Genomic DNA, 17,518 nt, shown 5'->3' with positions numbered 1-17,518 from the left:
CAGCCATCGCCATCTTGCACATCTGAGTTTAAGGAGTATTTCTTGACAGGTTCTTTTTGAAAGTCATCCCCCTCCTGCCTTTATATCTCAGTCCTCTAAATCCTCATTAAGTCTCACTTCCCATGGACCCTTGCCTGGCAGGCTCACAATCACTGCTGTCGCCCAGCTTGGGATAAACAGATGCCTGCAATACACATTTTCCTATCCTCAGGGGGGAGAAAAAATCAAATCATTCAAGACCTTGACATATTTTTCAGCTCTAGCTGGGATAAAAAGGCAAAAATCTGCTGTAAAATGAAATTAGATGGAGAAAAAGTCATGCCCCCTCCCCTCTTAAAAGGATTTCAGCCCATGGAAAATGTTTTACTTGGCCAATCTGTAATTAATTTATTTTATTTTCTTGACACAACCTGTTGATTTCATGCAAATCCCATAAAACTGATTTCCAAATAGCCTCCACATTCATTTTTGTTGTTGTTGTTGCAAAAGCGAGTGGCACAACAAAGAAGTCTTTATCAAAAGATAATTCATCAGAACCCACACAAATCCAGAAAACCACATCACTTCCACTTAAAGGCCATTTTCCCTCAGAAACCAGTTTCAACATGTGCTTTTTTTCCTCCCTACAATCCTCAGTGACCCATAAACATCTTCACTTTCTAATTACTGCTTCATTATTGGGCTGAGCACAAATGTCAGCCACAAATCTGCCAGGTAAGAGCTCCTGTAGAACAGCCTGGCTATTAGTTTTGGTCCTAATGGAGGATAAAAAACATTAATTGTCACAAAACATCAGAAGGCTAAAAAACCCACACTTGTCCTGCCCAACCATCATCATCTCCTGCTCAGCTCCACCTGTGAAATGCTGATCTATTTTCTAAAAAGTGGTGTTTCCAAATGAATTGACCATTGCCAAAGGGTATCTCCTCTCACCAACTAGTTTTTATGAATCAAAAGTATCAAAAGAGTAACTTTTCTGCGTTTGGATAATTTCCTTCCTTTCCATTATAGCAAAATCTCTCTTTCTGTTCAATATCTTCATTGATGATTTAGATGAGGGGATTGAGTCCATCATCAGCAAATTTGCAGATGACACTAAGCTGGGGGGGGGGGGTGTGGATCAGCTGGAAGGCAGGAGGGCTCTGCAGAGGGACCTGGACAGACTGGAGAGTTGGGCTGATTCCAATGGGATGAGGTTCAACACGGCCAAGTGCCGGGTCCTGCACTTTGGCCACAACAACCCCATGGGGAGCTCCAGGCTGGGCACAGAGTGGCTGGAGAGCAGCCAGACAGAAAGGGACCTGGGAGTCTGGATTGACAGGAAGCTGAAGAGGAGCCAGCAGTGTGCCCAGGTGGCCAAGAAGGCCAATGGCATCCTGGGCTGGATCAGGAACAGCGTGGCCAGCAGGTCCCGGGAAGGGATTCTGCCCCTGTGCTCAGCTCTGGGGAGGCCACAGCTTGAGTCCTGTGTCCAGTTCTGGGCCCCTCAGTTCAAGAAGGAGCTTGAGGTGCTGGAGCAGGTCCAAAGGAGGCAAGTGGGCTGGTGAAGGGATCCAGCAGAGATGCTGTGAGGAGAGGCTGAGGGAGCTGGGGGTGTTGAGGCTGGAGAAGAGGAGGCTCAGGGGAGAGCTCATCACTCTCTGCAACTCCCTGAAAGGAGGTTGGAGCCAGGGGGGGTTGGTCTCTTTTCCCAGGCAACTCTCAGCAAGACAAGAGGCCATGGTCTCAAGTTGTGCCAGGGGAGGTTTAGGTTGGAGATTAGAAAGAATTTCTTTCTGGAGAGGGTGATCAGGCATTGGAATGGGCTGCCCAGGGAAGGGGTGGATTCTCCGTGTCTGGAGCTATTTCCAAAGAGCCTGGATGTGGCACTGAGTGCCATGGGCTGGGAACTGCAGCAGTAGTGGATCAAGGGTTGGACTTGATGATGTCTGAGGTCCCTTCCAACACAGCCAATTCTATGATTCTATGATTCTGTGATCTCTCGATTGGAACAAAGGAATCCAAAGACCACTGTGTCCAACAAGAGTTAAAATGAAGACACCCCACAAAAGGGTAGGAGCGTGCACCTTGACTTTCTGAATGTCCACCAGAAAGAACCACAAAAAATAAAGAATTATAAGATCTGTCTGAGAAACACTAATTTGGCAGATAGCAGCTTGAAATAGATCCATTGCAGCCACCTGAGAAAAACTCTGCAAAATTCTGGAAATATACAATGTTATGGCTGTCAAAGGATTTCCTTCTTACCTAGAGAAGTCTAGGTTGCTGAAATATGGGATTGGTTTCTCTTGGAGGGAATTAAACAGAATTTTGGGAAGAGACAGACATGTCTGCTGCCTGTGAAAGGGGCAGCACTGGGCCCAGTGGAGGTTTGAGTAGAATGACATGAAATCACTAATACTGATGGGAAGAAAAAATTCCTCTGCAGACATATTAGTAACAGAAGCACACCTGGATTTTTTAATTGCAAAGGAAGAAAAATCCTAAAAATTAATCTGCAGTTTCCAGGGCTTTTTTAAGGCTGCCTGGGAGGATCACTGGTCCTAGATGGGTTAATACTTGTCTGCTTAGAGGAGATTTAGGTAGAGTAACAACTCATCACATCAGCAATAGCTGCAAGAAATGACTTATAGAGACACAGCACAGTGAAGAACACAACTTCCCACAGGGGTGATGCCTGGGGAAACCTGAAAGGTATTTTGTGCCCTCCTGCATAACCCAAAGGTGTTTGCAGCCTCGTCCTGGCCACAGCCACCTGCAGACCACACTGTTTTGTAGATATCCTATTCCTGCATGCATGTGCTATCTCCTCAATTATTTCCCTCTCCTTCTGTCCTGGTTTGGGGCAGGATAAAGGGAATTTTCTGCCTTGGACTTTTGCTTTCAGCTGAGTCTCTTGTAAGCAGCTGCACTGCTGAAATGAACAGCAAGTTTCTCAGGCAGTGGCTGCTGCTGGGACTGATCCCACTCCAGGGTTAGAGTTCCAGCTGGAGCCTGGGGTGCAGAACCAGGGACACTGCTCAGCTCTGAGGAACATTTTGCCCTCCAAAAGGAGAAAAGGAGTCAAGAGATCCCACCTGGAACCCTCCTTTGGGGAGGAAGGGACAAGAGAGATGCCAGAATTGAGCAAACAGGATTCCATCCCATCCATCTCATCCTCAGGAGAAATGGGAGGGATCCCCAGGCTCAAACCCCTTCCTGCTTCCCCTTCTTCCCCTCTCCCTCTTTGCTTGGGCATCCTGGGAGGATCCCATCCATTCCTCTGCCTCTGCTCCTGATCCATGCCAGCCTGAATCTGTGTGTTCCTGCCTCCAGCTCCCAACTGCTGCTGACTCCAGGATTCCAGCCTGGATTTTCCCAGGGCTGCCCTGCAGCCTGGGTGGTGACGTGAGAGTTATTGGGGGAAAGGGGGGAGGAACCTGGGATCAATTTTCCTGTCTATTTGTATAGATTTAGTCATTTTTCCTATTTCTCATTCCTGCTTCATTAAAGCTGTGTAGTTCATTTACCAACCCATCAGTCTCTCTCCCTTATTCTCTCTCCTTTCTTTATCGGGGAGGGGGATTAATAGGGAGCATCTGGCATTCAGTTTAATTGCTGGGCCAGTGTTAAACCCTGACACCTTCAGACACATTCCCCTCCTCCCCTCCCCTCTTTGTGGCTCAGAGTGCAGTCAGCCCCTGCTGCAGAAAACCTCACCTGTCCTGAGTCCCGTGTGACCCCACTTTCTCATTCTTCATGCAGAAATCAGGGGAGCTCTGCAGGTAAATCAGCTCCGTCTCTTTAACCGGCCTGATGTCGATATCCTTGGGCACCAGGTATTTGCGTGTGCCCATGGGCCTGTGAACGACCTTGGTGGCTGATAAATATTTGTTTTTCAGGTCCAAGGCAATGTCCCGCAGCTCTTGAAGGCCTTTCCAACAGGTCTTGATAGAGCATGACCCAGAAACTCCATGGCATTTACATTTCATTTCAAGAGAGGCTTTCAAGACCTGCAAAAAGGAACGTAGAAGTTAGGAGATGCCCTTCTCTTACCTCCAAAAATCTCAAAAGCTTCCTAAAGAAGGTAGATTCTTAGCAGGGGTTGCTGTAGGAAAGGATTGCTGTTCTGATTTCTGCACAGCCACTCTGGAGTAGCTCTTGTGCAAAGGGAATGAGACCCCACAGCTCCTTGGTGATCACCATCAGCCCAAGACTGCTTTCACCAAGGTGCTTCTGCAACCAGCAGACAGAAAAGTATTTTCAATTTTGATCAGGTATCTACACGGAGCTTCATTCCCATCCTCTAAATTCCTAAAGAGTGGAAAATCAAAGCAATCCATAAATAGATATTTAATACCCATTTCTGCCTCCAGCAGCTTTGGGTAACAAGGATATCAAGGCTCTGACAAGTTCAGGGCACCTTAACCCTGCTTTTTGGGGGGCTAAAAAGGTCTTTTTTTCGTTGGCTCTGCATTTCTATCATTTCTAGGAAGCCAGGATATTGCCAGGAAGGGCTGAATGCATCAGCCATGGCAACACTACATCCCAAGCAAAAATTTGCCCATTGCAATTAAAAATAAAACTCCAGAGATTAAGAAAATAAAAATTAGGGAAAAAAACCCCAAACCAAACAATAAAACACTCAGATACAGTGGGGATGGTTGAGAAAAACACTCAGGGGTGGCAAGCTCAGCATGGTTGTGCTCTGCAAAGGTGAGTTACGTGGCAACCTGGCGATGAGCTCAATGTGCTCCAAGTTTTATCTGTTATAGCACCCAAGTGCAGGCAGCCCTGGAAGGACCAAGCTGTGTGGTAGGACCAGGCTAGGGCACCTCCGCAGCCCCAGAGTTGGGTGCAGGGGTCACCTTGACAGTTCCTCCACCCATTTTTCCAGCTACATGGAGGATTGTGATGGGGATTTGCACCTCGGTGCTCACAGAGCAGGGTGCACAACAAGAATTATCCCTCCACTAAATGGAAGCTGTTCCAAGCAGCTTTTGCCAGATATGAGAATCCTCATCAGTGAAGCAGTTTGCAAAGGAAAAATGAGCCCTCCTGGCTGCAGGGGTGGCTGCTGGATACATCTGCCAGGTGAGAAACCTCCCCACTTCTGCAACACCTTTAGGGCACAACACCCTTGGCAGAGCACAATGGGACCCATCCCCACCACACCTCCTGGGATAATCAACCTGGAGCCATCCTTGGGTGTGGGAAGAGTGGCAATAAGACATCCCACCCAGAGTTATATAGGGCTGAGAAGAGCATTAAGGACCTGCTGGGTCCCAGCATGGGTCGTATAGCCACACGGGTCGTATAGCCACACGGGTCATATAGCCACACAGTCTTCAGCAGGCCAAAGGAGTTCAGAGCAGTCTGGGAGAAACCTTTTGCTCCTTTTGCTATCAGCTGATAGAGACCCTGACCCTCACACAGTGACCAACCCCTACAGATGATTGTACAAGTACAGGAACTCTCGTGGATTTGTTACCTGTCTCCCTACTTCACTGTTGTGCAGATGCATCAGTTTATTGGCTTGTGATCCTGATTTTTTCATCTTCATGGGAGCATCTGAAAATTTGGACCCCATGATAAGACCATAGTTGAGGTTGTCTGCACATCCTCCCCATCGATACCCAGGTCCAGGTGTCTCACCTGGGATGGGACCACAGGAACAGCCAGGGAGGTCCCCGGTGGTGCAGGCTCTGGCAATGGTGTGGCTGATGGCAGCAGCAGAAAGGGCATACACAAATGCTGACTCCCTTGTGCCTGGAAGAGACAAGAACTCCAGTTCAGACCCCTGGGACACCTAAACATTCCGCAAGAAGAGATTCACACCATCTGTGCAAGACAGAGCAGCAAACACACCAGCTCCATGCAGCTGAGACCTCCCAGGGCATCACCAGCTTGGAGCACACATCCTAAGGGAGAGGCAACATCCCAGTAGGACAAAGAGGGACATGGACCTCTGCAACTTGGCCACTGTGGTGCAATCTGCTCTTGGAGCATTTGAAGAAGCTCCCCCCATGGACTCTCCTCGTGTTGGAGGATGGTTGCAGGCAGCTCCATGGTCCTGGTTTGTGTGGAGCTGAGAGAAGGGGTGGGAGGCTGCAGAGCTGCAGCACGAGTGGGTAAGGATGCTCTGACCCACTGACAGCTGGCTGAGCATCTTCACATGGAGCACATGCTGCTGGAAAACTCTGGATGGACACAACCCAGCAGCTCCACAACTGTGAGCAAGAACACCATGACTCCTGATGAGACAGGCAGACCAGATTGGTGGCACCCTCTGTAAGAGCTGTGGGACACCAACCACATCTCAGACTCAAGAGCTTCCTGAGCTTGACTGACACCATAATGATAAATCAGAGAACAGGACCAACATGTTCTGAAAGAACAAGACAACCAGGCTACATCATCCCTCCATGTGTGGCAGAAGCCCTCCCAGCCCCACAGGCATCCACAAAACTCTGGTTGACTCTCCTCATGTCCCTGGCTGAGTGGGCAGTAGTTTTTTTACCTCTTTCTAAGTCCAGGAGGTAGTTAGGAGCCAGCTCAATGGAAGAACAGTTCCACCTCATGTCTGAGAAAGTTTTCCTGCAGGTCTTTATCACCTCCCTGGCTGCCTGGATGATGGTTTGCATCAGCTCCAGGTTGCTGCGGCACAGCTGCACCTGGGAAACCACCAAGCCTTCAAGCTGCTTGCAGTGTTGGGTTTGATTCAGGGCCAAAGCTGAAGGAGTCTTGGACAGAGCTCTGAGGAGACAAGCAGAAAAAAAAAAAGGCATTAAATCCCCCACACAAAAAAAATTAAAGAAAAAAAAAAAGGTTAATCTTTGGGTTAATATTAATTTCTTCTCTACCTCCAGCCCAGTGAATGTTTTAGCCTGTGCTCATCTTAATTTTAGCTACCTGTAAGTGCTTAGTTTAAGCTGGTGAGAGATACTTGAAAGAGTGATTCCTCTCATGTAAAGTAGATGTTTAAGGTAAGTGGGTAGAAATACCCTCCAGAAGTGTGCATTTCACTCCAGCATCCAGGGGAGCCTGGACAAAGCTGCTGGGTGATAAGCCAAGTTGACTGAATGTGTAAATCCTTATGGGTAGGGTTTTTTCCTAGAAGAATGAGGAGGATGGACCTCCCAACAGAGTGAAAAATGACCCCTCAATTCCAAGATAACAGAAAGCTGGGTCTTCCAAGACCGTGGTATTTGGAGAGGGAAAAAAAAAATTTAAAAAAAAAGGAAAAAGAAAAAGAAGTTGGTATTATCAGTGTTTTGTATTCAGCATCTGTCACACACACTCTCTAAGGATTATACTAAATGTCATGTAATTAATTATGGAGAAAATCCCCTGCAAGTCCTAGGGAAAAGCCATCAAGTTTGCAAAACAGATGCTTTCCCTTAGAATTAATGCCAAGGGCCCCCACCAACCCCATTGCTGCTGCACGTAGATAAGTCTGTTCCTCAGCTCTCCCAAAAAAGCAGTGCAGGAACACAAAGCCAGTATGTGCAAAGAAAGTGCTGTGCTCAAAATCCAGCACCAGAAGGTTATGTTGCCATGGAAGAAACCAACAACACCCCAAAGACCACTTTTTGGTTTTGCTAGTGTGCAATTGCCAATGTTTCCAGGTTAAAAAAAGCAAAAAAAGCAACTGGTGCCACGCATCGTGCTGGGCTGTGCTCTTCTTCCCCCAGCACCCCCAGCAACCAGCAGAAGCCTGGTGTGTGACTCTCTTTGTGTCTTTATGATGTGCTTAGGGCAGTCATAAATGTTATTCATTCCCATAAAACAACTTTCTAGCTGGCTGCTTCAGTCACTGGCATCTGATCCTGGCAACACAACTGCCTTAACACATATTTCCTTCTCTCCTTGTTAAATGTGCTGCCTTTCAGTTTCATCCTAAGCCATCTTGGTTAGTTTGACTTATTAGCAGACACATTTCTGGGTGCATTTCACTTTATTACTGTAACATCCATGTCCTTCAGAAGCTAAATGAGATGGAAATGGAGCTAAAATTGAGCCTTAACCAAGACTGGGAGTGTTAGCTCTGATCTTTGGTTTGCAGGAAAACACATCCATGCTCCACCAGCTCCCTCAAGGCTGGCTTGAAGCAGCTGCTGTATATGTTGGAGCTCTTGCTCCATAGCTACTAACCCCAACCACTCTTCCATCAGAAAAAAGCTGTGATCCTTGCTTGGTCTCCATTAACAGATTCCCAGTGGCTGGAGTTTGGCATTTCTGCCACTAGGAAATCAGTGGCAAGCTTGGAAGGGGAAACCAGCACTCTGCTAGCTATGTAAACATATATACATCATATATATATATTTAAAGAGGTCCATTAAATATAGAGCAAATAGGAGTGTTGGGCAGTGTATTTTGAGGGAAAGGAAAAAGTGAAATATTTTATTGTCAAATATTCTGCCCCGTGGTTCATCTCAGTCCCTGGCAATGCCCCCTGTCTGGAGAGGGGCACCCCCAGAAGGGAACACATCCTGTCTTAGATGTGAACCAGTGTTGGAGCTGAGCTGAAGGCAAAACTTGGTGGTGATATTCTGAGTGGCCAGGTATCTCAGATATCCCATGTCCTTGAAGGTAAAGGCATCAACCTTTGGACAATATGAGTGTCACCTGACTGCAGCGTGGACCTCACTGTAATCCTTCTTCAAGCCATGGAAAGAAAAAGCCACATCTAGGGAGTAATTAACTCCATGTGCTTTTGAGGACAAGATCATGCCCTCCAAGTTTGCTCATTTTCTGCACTGCCTACAGAGGGAACCCAGGCACCGAGCCCAGATGCAAACATCTGGACTGTATAAGCAGAGAGCTGGGTGAGATGTGTCCAACCCCTAGCACTTGGCACCAGAAACCTGTGAAAACTTATCCCAGGAAGCCTATCAGCAACCCTCAGGAATGGGCTGGACTGCAAATCAGGCAAGAGGCCAAAGCAGCTCGTCACTAATAGAACAAAAATGATAAATGCTCAAGAAGTCGGCAGAGCAAGACAGGAAAAATGGGAGAGCCTCACAGCCTGAGCTTCAGGCAGATGATGAATGCTCCAGGTCCCTGAGATATGGTTGTGCCATGGGCCAGCAACTCAGTTTTCTAATCAGAGGTGCCAAGTGACACTTCAGAGGCCTTAAGATGCTTCACTTGTCCCTTCAGGAAGATGTAGAGGTCCTGCAACACATCTCCTGACCCTGTTTAGAGATCTCTGGCATCTTTGAAGGGTCTGGAAGGCTACATTGAGGCACCTGCACCTCAGCATTGCAGACAAGTTAGGAACAGCAGAAATAACAACCTGCAAGTTGGGATGAGAGCTGAGTTCAGGCTGAAGAGCATCCCTGTTGTGAAGAAAGGGGATGGGATACAACGAGATCCCGTTACTACAGGTGGCCCGAAATGATCACCATTAGAGAAGCAGTTTCATCATGCAAAAAGGAAGAAATTCCCTTTCTGGAAGAGGGGAAAATATCTGCCAAATGGTACAGAGAGGAAGGACTATGGCTCCTTTGGGGAGAACTCAGTAAATGTCAGCAATGAGCTGGAGCTCTCATCCAATGAGCTGAGCTCCAGGGAGCCCTCCAGGAATAAAAATACAAGAAGGAGGAAGGTGTTTTCTGAACATCTCCCAGGTCTGAACCTCATGCCTCTGCTTGTGAGGACCTATAATTGGAAACATCTCCAAGTGTCGGGAGGGAAAGTAAAGGGTAATGGAGATGGAAAAGAAAACTCACAGTTACTGGAGTCACTTGCAGAGACCAAAAAGTGCATTTATAAATCACAGATCAGGAATGTGAGAGGCCCATTAGGTCATCTAGTCCATGCCCTGACAGCCTAGGTTGGCTCAGTCTCCATCCTCCATGCAGAAATGTCTTCTCCACCCCTTGTCACTTTAAACTCTGCCCATGAAAAGGCACCAACTCTCCCTGTTCCCCAAATTCTGGCAGCACCAGGGAGGGATGCCCAAAAACACCTTCTCCTGCCTCCTGAAAAAACCATTTGATGGGGAACAAAGTCCACTTGTGGGGCACTGGAGAGGAAATCATGTTCCCTCATGAGTCTTGTTCATGGTGGGTTTGGTGATGGGTTTCTACCCCATCTTCACCCAACCATAAGGACTGGGAGGGGAAACAGCAACCCTGAGTAAAGCCCTTGGGGGAAAACAACCTTTAGTCCTCTGTCTAAGGAATAAACCCTGATAAAAACCTTTCTTTGGGCTCACACTTTACACAGGAGGAGCAGCACATGGGGCTTTTCCCTGCTGCCACCCTTCAAATGCTTCTTTCCACCCTTTCCTTCTGCTAATGGCGTGGTCTCCTCCCTTGACCCTCCTGCCCAATCCTTTGCTCTCCAGAAAGCCAAGGACAACTGAGGGGTGGTTGTTTTTTTGGTTAAAAAAAAAATACAGATATTTGACCCACCTTTTTAAATAAACAGGCTCCAAACCAAACATCTGTTGCTTTATATATATAGCAGGGGAAGGGCTTTCGATTGAAGTTATGAATACTGACACAAAACCATAAACATCATTACCAAGGAAATATGATGCATGGATGGATCATGGCTTTCCTTTACCCTTTTAATTATCTGGGGTGGTTAATAAATTAATTTGGAAACATGAATGCTCTACAGTGTTAGATCCTTTGAGAGGTGTGGGCCCATTCCTGCAGATTTGGGCTCCATGAGAAGACTATTCATAGGAGCCTGGGAGAAATGCTTTCAGATCTCAGCAGATATCAATGAAACCCACAGGGGGTTTGGTTTACAGGGACCACTGGGCACAGGACACTGCTCCTGGTCAAGCCAGAAGGAGAAAAAAATCCTTGAATTAATCAGTGAAGTACTGGTGCCTTCTAAAACATCCTTAAATGTAGATGGATTTCTTCTCTTTACGATGTGGATTCTCTGTAGGGCATAGAATGGTTTGGGTTGGAATGGACCTTAAAGATCATCTACTTCCAACCCCAGGCATGGGCAGGGACACCTTCCACTAGACCAGGTTGCTTAAGGCCACTTCCAAGCTGTCCTTCAACACTTCCAAGAAGGGGGAATCTCCCCAACATCCCCCTTGAGACACAAGAAGGTCTCTCAGAGGGACTGCTGGTAAAACCATGAACTTCTCCTCCAAATTTTCCCCTTTGCTTTCTGCAAAGGCACTTTTTTTTTTTTTTTTTTTTTTTTTCCTGCCTATTCCTAAACCCCTTGATCTTGCAGGGATTTGGGTGAAACAAAACGATTTAGACAAAAATGACATTTCTCTGGAGGGTGAAGCAGGAGGTAAATTTTAACAAAAAGAGGCAGCGATTGGGGATTTTTGGCATCCGATCTCATTGAAGTTTTTTAATCTGCAGGAGCCTCATTTTCTTAGGTTTTCAATTGGAAAGGGCTCACAGAGCTGTTCCAAACACCTTCTCTATTCTCCTGGCAGTCAGAGGTAGCCCTGTGCCCCTGTCTTCCATCAGTCTTGGTCTGGGGACCACAAGCACTGGGAAAGCCACCACATCCCCTGGTAAATTCTTCTAGGGAGTTCTGCAAAGCCTTTTAAAAGAGAGGAGGAGGCTTTAAATAGTAAAACAAAACCCCCAAACCAAACAAAACCCCCCAAAAACCACACAAAAAACTAAATAAAGAAGAGGGAGAGGAGTAAGGGGGGAGGGAAAAAAAAAAACAACTAAAAAACTAAAAAAAAAAAAAAAAAACTAATCCTGAAGTAAAAGCTTAAAATAAGAGCTGCTTTCAGATACAGTGCCAAACCCAGCACTGGCAGTAGTGGGCACAAGGCCATTGACTTCCAGCCCAAGCTTGACTGAAGTCGATGCCAGCGGCGAGTTGGCTCACGGAGCTCCAAGGAAGGCTGGGGAGCTTTGTCAAGTTTTCCTCAGCTGCCTACGGAGCGAAGAGCAAAACTTCAAAGCCGTTGTCCCCCCACCCTTTTCCTCACCCCCAGCCCTCCATCCCCATCCTGCAGGCCTTTCCCAGCAGCTCATCTAGCAAGCCCTTTGCCAGGCAGACGGGCTCCTCGCAGGCGCCCGCGTCCCGTTTCCCTCCCCTCAAACACACACATGGAGCTGAAGGAGAAAAGCAGGAGCTGCTGGGAAGCACAAAAATCTTTCCATTTTCTCCTCTGCTTTCTGCTGGCTGCGGTGTTGCCAGAGGCCAGTGAGCTGGGGGACATCGTGGGGCTGACCAAAATTGATGATTGAGTCGCCCTTTTTTTACTTTTTCCTGGAAGGCTGGGATTTAACCATGGGAATTGTGCAGTAAAGTTGACCTTGGAGTTGGGAATGGTGCTCCAGAGGGCATGGGATAGGTCTAGGACACCACGGCAGGGACAGGTAGTGACTTCCCAAAGTGACCAATCTCTGCCTAAAAAACTATGGGATTCTGAATGCCACTGCTTGGTGTCATGGGCTGATCCTGCAAGCCTTGCACAAAAAAACCCAAGACCTAAAAAAACTAAAAAAAAAAAAACCACAAAAACAAACAGTCAACAAAACCAGCAAACCACACACAAAATAAACCGTAAAACAAAAAAAAACAAAACACCAAACCCAAAACATTTGCTGCATTCGTCCTCTTTGCAACCACTCTCATGTTGGGGGTGACACAGGACATAGAGGGACAGTCCAGCCTGTCTCTTAGCACAAGGGCAGAGGAGATGCCAATGCTTGGGGAGGCAGAAAAACCTCACAAGCCACATCTCAACATCTGCAGCCACACACCTGGCCACAGCTCCCTCTAGTGCTCATTGAGTTTTCAGCTCTCCCCAGATTAATTGCTCCATCAACCCTGCTGGGCCAAGCTCTGACCCCCCTGGCCCAGAAAGCTAAAGAGAGGGCAAAAAAGATGGGAAAGGTGAGAGAGTTCCTATGGACATCGGCCCTGAGACATCTCTGAGTGAAACTGATGGATGCTTCACCTACCCAGAGCTGGGATGTAAAACAAGACCTGAGGACCACAAAGCACTGGAAAAAAAACAACCCCAAAACCTGAAACAAACAAACAAACAATAATAAGAAAGAAAGAAAAGAAGAAAGAAAGAGAGAAGAAAGAGAAGAGAAAAGAGAAAGAGAAAGAGAAAGAGAAAGAGAAAGAGAGAAAGAGAGAAAGAGAGAAAAGAGAGAAAGAGAGAAGAGAGAGAGAGAGAAGAAGAGAGAGAAAAAGAGAGAGAGAAAAGAGAGAGAAAGAGAGAGAAAGAGAGAAAGAAAAGAGAGAGAGAAAGAGAAGAGAGAAAGAAAGAGAGAAGAGAGAGAGAGAAAGAGAAAGAGAGAAAGAAGAGAGAAAGGAAAGAGAGAAGGAAGGAAGGAAGAAAGGAAGGAAGAGAGAAAGAAAGAGGAGAAGGAAGAGAAGGAAGGAAGGAAGGAAAGAAAGAAAGAAGAAGAAGAGAAGAAGAAAGAAAGAAAGAAGAAGAAAGAAGAAAGAAAGAAAGAAGAAAGAAAGAAGAAAGAAAAGAAAAGAAAGAAAGAAAGAAAGAAAGAAAGAAAGAAAGAAAGAAAGAAAGAAAGAAAGAAAGAAAGAAAGAAAGAAAGAAAGAAAGAAAGAAAGAAAGAAAGAAAGAAAGAAAAGAAAGAAAGAAAGAAAAAGAAAGAAAGAAAGAAGAAAGAAAGAAAGAAGAAGAAAAAGAAAAGAAAGAAAGAAAGAAAGAAAGAAAGAAAGAAAGAAAGAAAGAAAGAAAGAAAGAAAGAAAGAAAGAAGAAAGAAAGAAAGAAAGAAAGAAAGAAAGAAAGAAAGAAAGAAGAAAGAAAAGAAAGAAAGAAAGAAAGAAAGAAAGAAAGAAAGAAAGAAAAGAAAGAAAAGAAAGAAAGAAAGAAAAGAAAGAAAGAAAGAAAGAAAAGAAAGAAAGAAAGAAAGAAAGAAAGAAAGAAAAAGAAAGAAAGAAAGAAGAGAAAAGAGGAGAAGAGAACTCAAAAATAAGTCTCAGGGGTGCAGATGAATTGGATGAGAAATTCTGCCTGTACCCTGACTCCTTTACACCCGGGCATCCTTCCTGGGATGCAAGAGGAAACAAGAAGTTTCTCCAGGAGCCAGAGGAGGTTTATCAGCTGCTGACTCTGCACCCACCACACCTCCATGGCAGGGAAGTCCATGGTGCCGATTTACAGCAGCTGGGGGTCTGGACCACAGAACTCATAAAAATAAGCCAAAGAAAATAAAACAAATAACTCCTTTTTAACTTCTCTCTGCTTTTACCAATTTACAAGTGATATTCGTGTTATGGGGAAGTCCTAAATGGCTTGAGAAGTGTGTTTCCCCTTCTCCCCCTCTCCTCCTGCAATTACATCACGCTCCGAAGGAAAATTGAATTTCCTATCACTTTCCATGTCAGTCACTCCCCAGTTCCTCAGGCTTGCAAACCCAGCCTGCCAGGCTGGCAAAACCCACCTCCTTATCTTTCCTCTCCCCTCCCAAATCCTCTTTGAAGCTCTCCTCTGGCACCGTGCCTACAACAACAGCACAGCGGGCAGACCACTGAGACAAACCCACGACTGAAAAACATCTCGTAGCACTTTCCTCCCTCTTCATCCTGTCTTTTTTTTTCCACCACCTCCCCCTGCCTCCATTCAGAAGAAGGAAGGGGCACGGTTTGGTTGTACAGCCTCTGAATCCTCAGGGCTCTGAGGTGCTGCTTGAGATTTGGGAGCATTGGTCTCCTTTTGCCAAGAGTTTAACCATTTCCGGGGATGCTCCCCCAGCCCCAAGGATGGTGGAAACTGGGAGGGGAAAAAAAAGTTTGATGGAAAGGGAAGGAGGGGGAACTGGCCTCTGTTTCCACAGGAAAACAAGGGTGGGGAAGGGAGGAGTAACTGCAAATGAAAAAAAAAAAAAAAAAAAGTAAAAACAACAGCAGAATTTTGTGAAATCCCATCTGGCAGCATCCCAGTAGCATGAAGTGCCCTGGGATAGGGAGTGCAGGTCTCCACCAGGTTTTCAACAGGTGTGAGGGGAGCTCTGGCGGCACATCTGGATGCAGTTCATGCTTCAAATGCCACTTTAATCCCAGCTTTCATCTTCCCCACTTGCTTTTCCAAAGAGGGGATATGTCTGCTGGGAAGGGGAGGAGCAGCAACATCGTCTTCCCTCCAACAGCCTCTCCCTCACCCCATCCCCAAAAGAAACCCTTGAGGCTTAACCACTTACCATCTGAAAAGCTGGTTTTGCCAGCAAAGCTATTAGAGACCTTGCCCTGCCTTTTGGCCTTTTTTTTTCATGTCTACAACTCATCACTGTGCTATCAGGTTCCCTCTGAAACTCATCTCACTCCTTTCCTACGGAGGAACCCAAGCCCTTTGCTGGGGATTTTGTTCCTTGCTTCAGCAGGACCCAAATGCAAGCTCAGTTCTAGGTCTGTCCATAAGTGTCCTGCTGAATCAAGGTGCTAGAAAAAAGCTTTATTTGTGTGATGTCCTCTTGCAAACAAGTCCAGGTTCTGCTTTGTTGAGTGTCCTGCAGAGGGGAGATGAACACCTTTGGGCAAGGTGCTGGATATATGCAAAGCTGAGAACCTAAATGCTTAGTAAACTTGGTGGAAAGAAATAGTTGTGCTATGGAATTCTGCTGTGGGGTGGTTCTTACAAGGTGTAAAGCCAAGAGCGTGAAGAACAGATCATATCCTGACTCTCCTCTACCTCCAAGGTGGCCCTTAAGGTATGGAAAGAGCAAATGGAAGATGCTCTGTAGTAGGTGACTGTTCCTCCTGCCTGACCATTTGTATTTAAACACCCTTTGGAGGGATTCACTCTGCTTCTCTTTATGCATGTAAAAAAAAAAAAAAAAAAAGGATATGTGGTCTCAAGCAGCTCCCTGCAGCCCATGGCATCTCCAGAGGACATCTCTAGACATTTGTGTTGGATGTCTCCCCCTCTGGAGAGAAGGAATCTCCACCTGGGATGTCCTCTCTCCCCTGACTGCATTCAGGGCAGGGAAAACACTGCTTCCAACAAGACATCTTAATTTGCACATATCCAAATTTAAGAAAGCCTTTGCAAAAACTGGTGTGGGGAAAGCCTCAAATGACCACGAGTGGGACAGTGGAATGGGAAACACACCCAGCACTAGGATCTGTGGCAGGAGAAACAAAGCAGGAACTTCTTGTTGCCAATTTCCCCACCTAACCCCAAGATCCTCACCCCAAGGGACCGTATCCTGCACAACAGACTCTCCCAGGCATTTTATTACCTTTTCTTTCTTTTTTTTTTTTTAAATAAGGAAGATGCTCATTTGAGGCTAAGCCCCCACATCCCCTTATTTATTTTGTGCTCAGCTTCAAACCCGAGGAGAAAAGACAGATCATTCATCGAAGACTTGAAACCAGATGGGTGTCAGAGGGGCTTGTTTGTTTATTTTCCAGTAAGCAACTAATTGATTGCTTGCTTTAGCAAAGAAATGAGATAGGGATGTTTTCACTTTGTTTGCAGTGACATTACCTCCGAGGAAACTCAATCCAGATTTGACCACACTCCCTGGTATTTCTTCACCATCCTCCTCCTTCCCCCACTCCCCCCACCCCCGCCTCATTTTTAACACCCTTCGTGAAATCCAAAGGTTAAAAGGTCTACAAAAAAAACCCCATGTTATCTGTCAAGCATCCCCTGTGGTTGGAGATTGGGGGCATTATCTCAGCTGCTGTCCCTCTTGCTCTCAGCTCCTACTCAGCACGAGCAGTGGTCCCGCTGGGAGACTTTCCCAGCGTGGCAGGAGCTAATGCTAGAAACTTCATTAAGTGGCTCATGTGAGCGTTCAAGTGTGTGCCTTGCCTTTGGTATCAATGAGGGGGAGAAAAAACGAGCCTAAATCATGCATATTTTGGAAAGAAGACGGAGACATATTGTTAGCACAAGCCCCTAGCACACACACTCGAAATCAATGAATGCCCAGAGAAACGCAGCGCTTGCTGCTCCTTAAAGGGCTTTACAGTGTGCCCCGAAGAGCAGTTGCAAAACTGACTGAGAGACCAGCAATGCCCACAAAGAGTTTAAAAATGCAGAGCCAGAGCCAGGTACTTACATCCATTTTATCCCATAGCAAAGCCCCGTCTGCAGAATCAGAGACAGAAAACCAGCGAAGAAAAATCGCGGACTCAGCTTCATTTTCTCCACCGGCCCCCCACTTGCTGAAGGAAATTAGCTTCTCCAAAGGAAAAAAAAGAAAAAAAAAAAAAAAAAAGAAAAAGGAGTCTTCCTAATTTTCTGCACAACTTATTTCCCTGCAGTTTGGGTGTTGCTCCTCCTTGGAGGTGAACAACCTGGAAGGAGAGAAAGAAAGAGCAGGAGCGACAGTGAACTCGGAGGTTTTAGCCAGTTGTCCCCACACGCACACCAGAGAGAGAGAGAGATCTATTATCCAAATTGCAAAGGAGTGGTTTATGAATCACGAAAAAAGTTTGGATTATCCCCTCTCAGTCCCCTCCCTCGCCAAGCCTTGATACAACCTTTCGAGTCAACAGACAGACAAACCGTATGGCTTGAATTACACCCTGAGTTATGGTCTGATTGTGTGTTTCCATTTAACCCTGCACATGGCAAAACTTCATTCGCTGCCT

The 17,518-nt window shown here is 46.3% G+C and overlaps 1 protein-coding gene across 2 annotated transcripts in view; it reads right to left on the bottom strand.

Annotated features, from left to right (window-relative positions):
- The window catches only part of WNT11 (Wnt family member 11), a 28,652-nt gene extending 11,517 nt beyond the window's left edge, over nucleotides 1-17,135 (bottom strand). Inside the window, exons 1-5 of one of the 2 annotated variants that reach the window (XM_030458546.1) lie at nucleotides 16,984-17,135; nucleotides 6,500-6,735; nucleotides 5,635-5,748; nucleotides 5,471-5,550; nucleotides 3,700-3,992 (exon numbers count right to left, since the gene is read on the bottom strand). In XM_030458546.1, coding sequence (XP_030314406.1) covers nucleotides 3,700-3,992; nucleotides 5,471-5,550; nucleotides 5,635-5,748; nucleotides 6,500-6,735; nucleotides 16,984-17,066 — 806 coding nt within the window. In that variant the 5' untranslated portion in view covers nucleotides 17,067-17,135. Of the gene's footprint in view, nucleotides 1-3,699; nucleotides 3,993-5,470; nucleotides 5,749-6,499; nucleotides 6,736-16,983 lie in introns of both variants that reach the window. The other variant, XM_008495188.2, reaches the window with a different exon arrangement.
- Between the last annotated feature and the right edge of the window lie 383 nt (nucleotides 17,136-17,518).

The sequence above is a fragment of the Calypte anna genome, chromosome 1, assembly GCF_003957555.1.
Source record: "Calypte anna isolate BGI_N300 chromosome 1, bCalAnn1_v1.p, whole genome shotgun sequence".
NCBI classification, from domain to species: domain Eukaryota; kingdom Metazoa; phylum Chordata; class Aves; order Apodiformes; family Trochilidae; genus Calypte; species Calypte anna.
The sequence above is the reverse complement of the archived record's forward strand: the minus strand, read 5'-3'. Positions and strand labels throughout refer to the sequence as shown.